Source organism: Corvus brachyrhynchos, unplaced genomic scaffold (genome assembly GCF_000691975.1).
Source record: "Corvus brachyrhynchos isolate BGI_N302 unplaced genomic scaffold, ASM69197v1 scaffold452, whole genome shotgun sequence".
Lineage (NCBI taxonomy): Eukaryota > Metazoa > Chordata > Aves > Passeriformes > Corvidae > Corvus > Corvus brachyrhynchos.
This window is the reverse complement of record NW_008236764.1, coordinates 1,057,172-1,068,182: the sequence shown is the minus strand read 5'-3', so window position 1 is coordinate 1,068,182 and position 11,011 is coordinate 1,057,172. Positions and strand designations below refer to the sequence as shown.

Genomic DNA, 11,011 nt, shown 5'->3' with positions numbered 1-11,011 from the left:
CCACCTGCACATGCTGTGACTTTTTATGGGATACAGTGTTGGGGCATCGTAACTCCTGTGGCCTCTCTGCCTCCTTTTCCCAGCACCTCACCAGATGGTGAGAGCCACTGAGGCATGAGGCATTTGTAGTGATGGGTTATGGGGAGCTCAAGCCCTTAGTCCTGGTGGGAAGACCTGGCCAGGTGCATCAGCCAGTTCCCACAGGATTTTGCAAATTAATGCCAGTGTAGCATCTGCTTCCAAGCAGTGCCTTTGTGCTGGCACCAGACAGGGCACCCAGGCATGCAGCTGTAACTCTACACACTGCATTTATTCCGGACCAAGTGGCTTTTCACTCCAGTTGCTTCTTCCCATCCTCCAAATCTCCCAGTGCTTCTGTGAGAAGTGCTGTGAAGTCTAAGCCAGCAACGTGAAGGCTCCAAGCCCCGGATCTGCACAGTCCTCTGGGACCCTTCCTCCTGGAGCTGAGCTCTCTAACTCAGCTGTTTCTGCCACTCAGTTTTTGTGTTCATGACAAAGGCCAGCAGATCAGGCCACTTTCTGACAGGGAGCCCAGAGAGAGGAAAGCTTTGCACAAGCTCTGAAATGTGTGTGGGTGAGGTGGGAGCTTGTCCATGAACAGCTCCAACAAATTTTAGCTGAGTGAGGAACAGGAAGAAAGCCATTGACCCATTGCCCTGAGCCACCTGAAAGTGCAGAGCATTTGGAAGTCATTCATTAAAGGCAGCTCTGGAGACACAAGTGCTCACAAATTTGTACTCATAAACCTTCAGTGCTGCCTTGCATTGCATCCCCAACCTGAGACACAGGAAGCATTAGGGCGCTCATGGAGCAGCTTTCCAGAAATAAACAAAAGCTGCTTTGTCCACATCTCCCCTCCTGTGTTTCAATCTGCTCTGAGTTACTAGAGCCAAGAAATTAAAACATTCTGGGTCTGAGGCTTGGGATGGAACTACTGATCTCTCCAGCCCATGGCTCATGAAAAATTGAATCAGAAGCTGTAGGGACTCTCAGAGAGCAGTCATGTTTTTCCCTCCCCTCAGCAAAGTTTCCCCATGATGTCCCCCTAATTTCACTACTTCATTTAAGTCTGGAGTCCTAATGGGTTGTCCCTTTTCCCTCAATGTGGTTAGTGACCTCAGGCCTAGAAAAAACCACACAGAGACCGCAGTTTGAAAGAGAGAGCAGGAATTTGCACTCCCCCACACCCCTGTACAACTGGGTACCATCACCAGCACTGTCCCTGCCTCCTGGTAGAGAGTGACCCACAGAGGGCCAGGTGCTGGACAGACTGACATGACCGTGGGCTCTAAACCACTGTAATGCCTCTCCAGTCCAGATGATGCTGATTAAGCAGTAGTGCCTGGATGTAATGTGCTTTCTTATGGCCAAGGCACTAATGGTGCTCAGCAAAGGCATGCAGCAATTAATGCATCTTCAGGCATTGCCCCCGCAATAAATCAATAGCTATTAAGGATAATTTATCCCATTTTTAATAGTCACACAGGTTTCTCCATTATGAATCCTGATTTTAAATCACCAGTCTGTACTGGGAGTTATTCAACTACAATGCTTTTGAACTCAGATAAGAAAGAAGGTGTGTCCTTGGATGACTTTCACAGCCACTTACATCAAGATGTGCTTTACCTGTTGTGTGCACATCTGCAAAAGTCCACCAAGAATCAGGCTTGGAGAGACCAGAGTATCAGAGTCAACACCTCTTGTGCCATGCCATGATTACGGAAGAGCAGTAAAGTAAGAAAGGTGGCGAGATCAGAGAGGAGAGCTCTAAAAAGCTTCCATCTGCCTCCTCCATCCCTCATGCCAACACAGGAGTCTCAGCAGGAGGAGATAAGGATTAATGGTGCAACTATAAACACACGGAGTCTCAACATACTGCTCAGTCACAGACTGCATGCTCTGTTGCAGCAAATCCCACAGTGGCTCTGTCCCTGCCTGCCCCTGGAGACAGAGGCATACCTGTGGTCTCCAGTAGATGAACACATTTGAATGGCTGTGAGGTGTTATAGCACTGTTGTGGAATTTTCAACAGGAGGCAATATAGGCAGTGAATATAGAAATTTCCAAGGACAGAAAGAGCAGACTCCCAAGGGATGCCCCCAGAACCACTGAGTAGAACATGGGGCCTCTTTGGACTAGCCCCCTGCAACCCTTTCTAAGTGTCTGAGACATGATCCCTGTGCACAGGGAGGGAAAACCACATAGGTAAAATCCACTTGCTCCCAGAAACAAAAATTGAAACAAGAATAAATAGACTTTGAAATGTCTCTAGTACCTTTACCTGCAGAGGGTTCTTTGTGCTTATGGCAATGACGTGATACTTGTAGTAACACAGCTCACAGCTCCAGCAGCCTCTCTCGCTAATCCATTTGATCAGACATGGCTGGTGCGTGCACTTCACAGATCCATCACATCGACACGGGCTCAGCAACTCCCCCTGAAAGAGACAGACAGCATCAGTAAGGCTTCCCTCCTCCCACAGGCACGGCACAGCATGGCACACGTGGCGCAGCATGGCACAAGATCCCTCACCCACCCGTGTGAACTTTCTTCCTTTTTACCTGGTTTGGCTCAGGCAATCATGCTGCCTCCATCCCTTTTCCCTCTAATAATGCTTGGCAGATGTGAGCTGAGACTGGCAGGGATGTAGTGGTCTCAGACACTGGGGTCTTACATGCCTTGTTGCCACTGAAGGAAAAGCTAGATGAGCACAGCTCTTACCAGACTCCAGAGAACCCACACTGACCCCAACCAGAGAACACGCCACTGGTTCACTGCTCAGGTTTCTATCTCTCTGCTACCAATTTTAGAAAGTGAAGTTGGTGGTGGGGATAGTTGTGAGACCACCTGCTGCAGACTGATGTCCTGCTCAGACCAGGGCATCTTCCTCAAGCCCAGTCAGGAAAAAGGTCCTCAAATTTCTTCCCACTTTCCCCACGGTCCACTTTCCCCAGACAGCCATACTGGTGAATAGCTACAGGGCTGGCTATCTGCACCCTACAAGCAAGCAAGATGGAGAACAAATCGTGTCCTGGCTTGTGACACAGATGGTTATGAGTGGTGGCCGAAACACTGAACCTCCTGGCTTGCTCCCTTGTTTCTGGTGTAGCTTTTAACAAGGTATCCAGGAAAACCCCATATTATTCTGATCCATCTGCTATCATCCTGTTCACCATGGGACTAAATTCCTCTCTGCACACAAGCTCAGAAGCTCTTTACAGTTGTTTGCCATTGTCTATTTAGGTTAGAAGACAGCCATTACATTTTAGTCCTCACTGTTTAGTGTTTAAAAGCCACAGTATAGACTCCAATAGTATATTTAGCTGTGCTCCAAGATTAAAAAGCTTTTAAAGGAAGAATAAGAATATATATGGGACAGAGGAGGCTGGATCATACTTTCAGCATTGGGGAGAAGATATTTGCTCTTATAGCCACAGATCAGCTTCATCCCTACCATGACAGAGCACCAGGATAACAGACACTGGCATTGGACACTGCTGGATATGGTAAAAGACATCCATGCCTTGGGTTATGAACCAGTTCCTGCTCTTGCTAACCCTGGGGGAAACTGTCTCAGCTTCTAGGTCACTACATCAGGTCTCAGGACCTGAGGAACTGAGGACCACACTGGGCAAGAGTGGTACTTCTTTTTACGAAACCTAATGCGAACATGTTAATCGTTTCATTTGTTTCAGCTAGGTGACCTAAAAATGTCATCTTTCATGAAATTTTAGCAAAACTGTAAATAACTGTTTATGTTACAAACCCAGCCTTGGCTCTACTTGTTACTTGTTTTCATTACATATTGGAGGGGATACAAAGGGAGAGGAGAGGGGGAGAAAGGAGGGTTGTAGGCTCCGTGAACCTTTTCCACCTGGAAAGGGGTGACATGACAAACCAGAAGAAGGGAAGCAGGGAAGGATTAGATGGGAGAAAGGTGCATGTGGGAATGAGCACTGACATTTGGCATTCCAACTCCCCATGTGAGCTCCAGTTTGAGGGGCTCTGGTTTGGCTGTGTATGTTTGTGCCCTTTGCTGAGACTGGGGTGGGGCATCACCAGTGTGATAAGGAGCCCAGAAGAGCAGGTACTGCCAGACAGGATGCAAAAGGGGAGGGATCAGAGCTTGGCACAGCTCCTCTGCTTCCGTGCTCACCAAACCTCTGCCACACCAAGAGCCAGCCTTGTACAAGGACCGCTGCTCTGTGCCTCTGCTCTGCCCTTCTCATCTCAGTCCCTGGTGCCTTATTTTCTCAACAGCTTCACTCCTCAGCACACAAGTGTGGCCCCAGCACCAAGGAGGTTATGCAGAAACCTCCCAGCTCTGCAGCATCCCTGCCTTTCCACCTCGCTGCACACCAGGGTCTCTTGGAGGGCTCAAAATGGTGAGTGCAGGACCTGGGCTTTGTCTAACGAGCAGCTGGAGGCATTGATGATGAGGGATCAGGAATGGAGCAGAATGGAGCAGGAACTCAGAGCACCAACCTCCAGGCAGAGGCAGAGGGAAAACGCTGTAGCTACAGCCTGGACTCATGTTGGCTTCTGGGGCTCTGTAATAAATGAATCTGAGCTTCTCTCTTCAGAGCCAGGAGATGTTCATAGATGTCCTACAGCACCATGGGGACCCAGTCTCCCTCCCTAACCCAGATGCTCAGACAGTCCTGCCAGCTCCTACAACCTCAGGATTCAACTGTGGAGATGAATCCCCCAGTAACTTGATTTTAGCAAATCTAGCAAAAACTCAATTTATCACATTTTCTCCAGCTGTCTGAAATATTACATCCTTGCATGTGGCACACAGCTATTTTTGCATACTGTGAAGCCCAATTCTGTCCACAGCAGGCATTTGTAAAACACTGCCACATGCACACACGCGCACATGCACTCCTGTACCAGCAGAAAAACAAACACCAGGGGCATATTAAAGGAATAAATCCTTTGTACAGCAAAGGAGAAGGAGTCTCATTGCTGGCTGTACAGAGAGATCAGGACAGACCATCAGCTGTGATACACAGGAAGGTCCTCTGCCACTAAAAGCTACAGGAACACAAAAGCGAACCTGAAGTGAGACACAGATCACAACAATTAAGAGATGGAAATTACATCCCCATGCCCATTTCTGCAGGTTTGTAGAAGACGGCTCTGCACAACATATTCTCCAGTGCTCAAACAGCAGCATTCCCACCAATTCCCTTTGGGGACTGCTCTCCAAAAACCCTTTGAAGGAGCTATTTCCCTACTTCACAACACTTATTTTTGCAACTTCCCTTTGTAGAGTTATCATCACTGGGATGAGCCTAAGCAGCATTTTTCCTTTGTCAGCAACTAGTGAAGAAATGCTCCCCAACTGCAAGCTTCCTCCTCAGCTTGCTCAGTACCATCTTGTTCTTCTGAAATACTCAAGTGTGCTTTGGATTCAGGGCACCTGCCTTTTATTTTTTTGCTATTATTCAAAACTAAATTAGAAAAAAACAGAGTTAACAAAAAGGGAAGGGTGCTCTAACTCAGCCACTACCATTTCAACATAAGCATGTAATACTCTTCCCTACTTCTGGAAAGAGTAATATATTAAGAAATTATATATAATATTCTTCCCTGTTTCTGGCTGTGATGGGAGCTTGTCTCGAGGAGCAGCAAGGGCAAGGCCAGGTTGAACTGGCTTTACCCTGAGGAGGGCAATACTGCTGGAGATGCACCGGTAATGCAGCTCTGCTCCAGCTCTGTCCTCTCCGTCTGGATTCCCAATCTGTACCCATTGCAATACATCCAAGTGGTTAATGATTATCTGGCCCCTGCTATTTAAAGCCTACTGGGAGGAGTGCTGAGAAAGGATGGAAAAAAAAATATTGCTGCTACGTGCTTGTGGTGCCTGGTATATCCAGGGAGAAAATAACCACGTCAGGAGCAGCGTCACCCCTGTTGAGTGCTGGTGGCAGTGTTTCACCTGGCTTTTATCTGTCATTTATCAGTGCTGGGAGCCCATCCACACATTGCTACCACAGCTGCAGCTGCTCACCCACCAGCACGCAGACGTGGGGTGTGTTTCCCAGGCCTGTTCTTTTAACTGCAAATCAAGTACAGCAAATTTCCGCCCAGTCTACTTTAAACAGGGCAGGGCTGGGGATGAGGGTGTCATTGGGACTGGATGTGGTTGGTCTTCTGGGTTGGCCCAGCTGTGCTGACCTACATCTGGTGCCTGGGCTGCTCCTGAGCACCAGTTCAGCTGGAAAGAGCCATGTTACCAGCATCCTGCTACCACAACCATTAAAGCAAACATTTTAAATGCCAGTGCAAGCTGTAGAGAAAACCAAGATAGCTGATGGTGATCTTAAGACCTGCAGTTTTTCTTCACCTGTGCATTTTCCCTGCTCAGGTATGCAAAGTAGCACGAGCATCAGTCACAGGAGCAGTGCCCTGGGCCAGAGCAGGTCAATGAGAGGATGCTGAAAGAGTTGTCCCATCACAAGGGCTGCCATCTGTGTGTGTGTGTGTACATGCAGCTGCTGCTGCTCACAGATCTGCATGCACACATCTGACTGCTAGCATTTATCTGAGTTTGTCTTGTTTGCAAAAGGAAGCCAGGGTCATTTAATTTCATATCTTCAGCTGTGTCTCCTAAATATACTTAAATCTTCACACTGAGTTTAAATGCAATGGGAAGTTTTATTATGGCAAATAAATGCCAAATGATTTCTATATTAGGAACATAATTACGGACAAATTAAGTCCAATGGCAAAGAGAAGCCCATTGTTACAGAGCTGGTAAACTTCAATAAATATGTACTAATGACCACTCTCTTCACACACTGACAAGAGCTGCCCTTCAATCCTTTTGAACTAAACACATGTTATTACCAGCATCTCAAATGCTTCCTCATGCATGTGCCAGCCACTGTGCCAGCCAGCAACAGGCAACAAGGGACATGGAACATCAGTGTGTATGTGTGTGTATATATACGTATTACATTGCATGAAATTCTCCAGTACTGGAGGAAATTGACACAGAGTGTGGACCCAGAGAGGACAGGACTTAGGTCTCCTGTGGTGTCAGGATAGCACAGGACATGGTTATGTATGGTGCTCTGGTGAGATGGCATTTCCCCAGGCACTTCAGCAGAGCTGGGTGCTGATCCCAATCTCCATCTTGGCAGCAACCAGCTGAGAGACTTTTCTTGACCCAGCTGGGGGAATACCCCAACTAGGCACTCCCTAATATCTGGAGAACCTATAGGAAAATCTATGCAAGTGATTATAAAAAGAAATCACCCAGACTGCCATCTCTGTGACCAGGACTGGCTCATCTCACAGCTCCCCTGCAAGACCTGGTATCCCTGTGGCATGCAGAGGCAGCACTGCCCATAGCAGGCAAGATCTGTGTGCCCTGGGATGCTATGAGTACCCCCATCCCAACAGCAAGAGGAAATGCAGCCCCATAAAGGACTGGAGAAAAATCTAGCTCTGGACAATTGTTTCTGTTGCTCAGCTGTGATTTTAAGCCTGTGGCTGCCTGGCTGAAGTCTTTGGTGTGTGACCCTGGCAGCTCCCTGGGTCAAGATCACATCTCTGCAGGGCTCAGGTGTGGTAGAGGTGTGGGTCCCTCTGTAGGTCCCTGTCCCTTGGGACTACGAGGAAGCAGCCACAGCTGGGCATGTCAGGCTGGGGGCTCTGAGATGGGTGTGGTGGGGGCACAGCTCTGCTTTTTCATGGTTTTCTGCAATTTTTGATGGGTATTAGCTGTTCTGGGAGCCCAGTGAATGGGGCACTTATCTCTCACAGGACGATGAGAAATCCAGCAACAAGCCTCAGGCATCTCTGCCTACGAGCTGGGTGTGAGCAGGCAGGGATCTCAGCTTTAGTGCACCCAGCAAAACCATTACACACCCCTCCAGGACCACCAGGGGTATTTTGGTGATGTCTGGGAGTGTGGGCGCTGGTCGGGAGAGGGATGTGTCTCACAAGGTCCTGAGCTGAAACACAATGTTTGTTCCACAGTGAGTCTTGTCTGAAAAGCCATCACGTCTGCAGAGCTCCTGATGCTCCAAAAACAACACAAATTGCCTTTCCGCCCACGGAGGCTGCTGCTGCTGCAGCACCTGCAAGGAGCACCGGGGCTGCCACCCCGTTCAGGCTTTTTCTGCACCTCTCCGAGGAAAACATGAAAGGCTGCAGCCACAGCTGCAAGGAGGGCAAGGTGGGACCTGCCTCGCATTCTCCTTCTGCTGGAAAACTCATCCCACCACTGCCACAAGAGACATGACTTCCCAGCTGAGCAGCTGATGCCCACAGCCTCTGGCTTTACCACAGACAAGGGAAATTTTAAGTTTTCTCTGCTCTTTCCCGTCTGCAGTGTTTTGTGCCTGTCACCACTGCTGAGACAGACAATGACAGAGGTGTCAGCTCAGAATTTGGGAGTGGGATGGAGAAGTGGGAAGGGAGACTTTCCATTTTCTGAGCATTACCATTCCCCTTGGGGACTCTTTTGTCACTGCAGAGCTGAGGGACCATCACCTCATCTGGCTGCTCATCAGGGTAGGAATGAAGCTTGCCCATGTTTTAAGTCAAAACATGTTTTTTTTTGCTTGAAGCAGATGACTCAAGAGTCTCAGCTGTGCTGGAGGCAGACAGCGGGTCAAATCCCTGCACCCTCACGCCCAGCAACAGTGCAGGGATGTGGGGGAGAGGCATCTGACTGGTCCCATCTCAAGGCTGTGCCCTGGTCAGCAGAGAACAGCAAAGTCCCAAGAGGGCCCTGAGCTGCACCACTGCACCAGCCTTGCTCCTATTCTTGCCACCTCTGAGTGGGATGTTCCAAAGCAAGACCCCTCACTGCACTGTCCATGTGGCCCCAGGGGATCCCCATTGCTTATTAACAGGGATGGGTGCCACGTCGGAAAAGCCTGAGGGCAACCTCCACACTCCACCTTTCCCAACAGGGTAAGCAACGGTGCCACAGACTCAGCCAGGCAGGAGCAGCGATGGGTTTCCTCTGCACACAGATCATTTCCCAGCTCTGCCAGGGAGCAGGAAACAGGATGGCTTCTTTTCCTCCCATAATTGCTAAAACCTTAAAGGAGTTCTGCAGGGCAGGAGGGTGGGAGAGAGAAATGAAGACGAGGAATAAAATCTCATGAAGAAAAGAAAGAAGGAGGAAGAGGCTTGAGAAGTCCTGGGCGCAGAAAGCCCAGCGCATTAGAGGCAGCTCTGGCTCCCTCAGACAGGAGCCTTCGCTGCGGTGACTCATCCTGGGAGCAGTCTGGAGTGGTGGCTCTGCCCTCGCTCCTTCACTGATTTCCAGGGGAAGGTGATTGAAAACAGCTCTGCTGAGCTTAATGTGAACTGTCAGGGAGCTGGGGCGCATTTGACTTGGTAACAGAAGAGAAAACAGGAAAGTTGTTGAGTTTAATAAAAAATATTTGGACATGACCCAATCCCATTTCACTATAAAAAACAAAAAAAAAAGGACTTAATCTAGGCTGGGGCTGTTTCAGTATTTATATGACAGTAACTTAGTCATGTGTTTGCCCACAGCCTGGTACTGTCCAACAGCTCTGAGTGTTTCTTTGCCACCACTGGCAAAGGCCAAAGGCAGCTGGTTCAGGAAGGGCTGGGTGTCTCATGGCTTAACACCAATTCCCTTCAAAAGGGCGGAAAAAATGCATTTTTGTGAGAAACAGAGAATCACAGGGCATTTTATGTGCAATGAGCTATGGAGTCCTTTAACACCTGGTTTCGGGCCAGTGGAAGGTGAAGGGCAAAGAGCCATTCGATTTAAGTCCTGCTTGGCCAGCAAAGGGAGACAGCACAGAAAGGGATGCTGGGGATTGGTTCTCACCTGAGCCAACCACTGCAGCGCAAGTGAGAGGGAAGGACAGTCCCTAAGGGTCCCCGTAACTGAGAGGAAAGATGCTGAACTCCATCTCTGTGTGTGGGTCTTGCCAACAGACAGGCCCTTCTCAGAGGAGATTCCGCTGAACAGGAATCCAGACCCAGCAGTTTTCCTCAGAGCAAATGAGAGCAAATCAGAACCAGACAGTCCTCAGAGCAAACCAGTTCCTCAGCAAACACAGGGACCTGCAAGCACTCCTGCCATGTTGTTGTTGCCACCAGCGAATCCATGATGAAAAAGCTGAGACTGATCCTGAAAAATTGTTCCACTAGAACAAAGTCAAACCTTACCTGAAATATGGAATAAGAAATCAGGAATTAACTATCAACAGCGCAAGGAGCAGAGAGGTTGCAATATAAGGTATTTATTTGCTTTTCTCTCTACAGAAAGATTTTCACAAGAAAAATTACTTGACTTGTGTGTTCTACAGCCCACTTCATCCTAATGTCATTGAACACGTTTTTGATTAGCTGATTTAAGTAATTCTTACTAAATGTTGCTCAGTTGCAAGGAATCAAAAGGCAAGTGTCTCAAATATCACCTGCTGTGCCTCATCAGGTGTGATAATAGCACCGATTAAGTGAAGAGCCTTCAGTGCACAGAAATCACAGTGCTGCACATGTGAAATCAGGATACCTGAATACCCCATAGCACTCCGGTGTTGCAGCGAGCTGAGCTCCAGACTTGTCCTGAATACAGAGTGGAGCTGTTTCAACATCCCAGAGAAGAAATGTCCTAGTCTGTAGCTCCTGGGCTTTCACCCAAAGCACTGAGGGCTTTAAGCTTCTGGAGATTTACCATAGACCACAACCCTTTCGTGAGCTAGAGCACTCTAGTTACTTCTGAAAAAGAAATTCACTGTTGTTTCACTCTGGCTCTTCTTAATTAAATTTGAAGTATTTCAGACAATACTTAGATTTATTCTGTGTGTGATACAAGAATGAATTCAATTTTTCTCCCTAGGATGCGATGCTGGGATAAATCTGATGCGATACCATGAAGTCAAACAACTCTTCAGCACAAATCAAGTACCCATAAGTTATAGCTTCTTGTAATAAATTTTCAACCAATTAAAGAGGGTTTTTTGGTTGGGTTTTTTTTTGG

The 11,011-nt window shown here is 48.2% G+C and overlaps 1 protein-coding gene across 2 annotated transcripts in view; it reads right to left on the bottom strand.

Moving 5' to 3' along the window:
* MARCH4 (membrane associated ring-CH-type finger 4) overlaps window positions 1–4,101 on the bottom strand; it is a 31,414-nt gene extending 27,313 nt beyond the window's left edge. The window contains exon 1 of one of the 2 annotated variants that reach the window (XM_017727305.1): window positions 2,297–4,101. In XM_017727305.1, the coding sequence (XP_017582794.1) occupies window positions 2,297–2,536 (240 nt within the window). In that variant the 5' untranslated portion in view covers window positions 2,537–4,101. The remainder of the gene's footprint in view (window positions 1–2,296) is intronic. The other variant, XM_008644853.2, reaches the window with a different exon arrangement.
* Window positions 4,102–11,011: the final 6,910 nt, after the last annotated feature.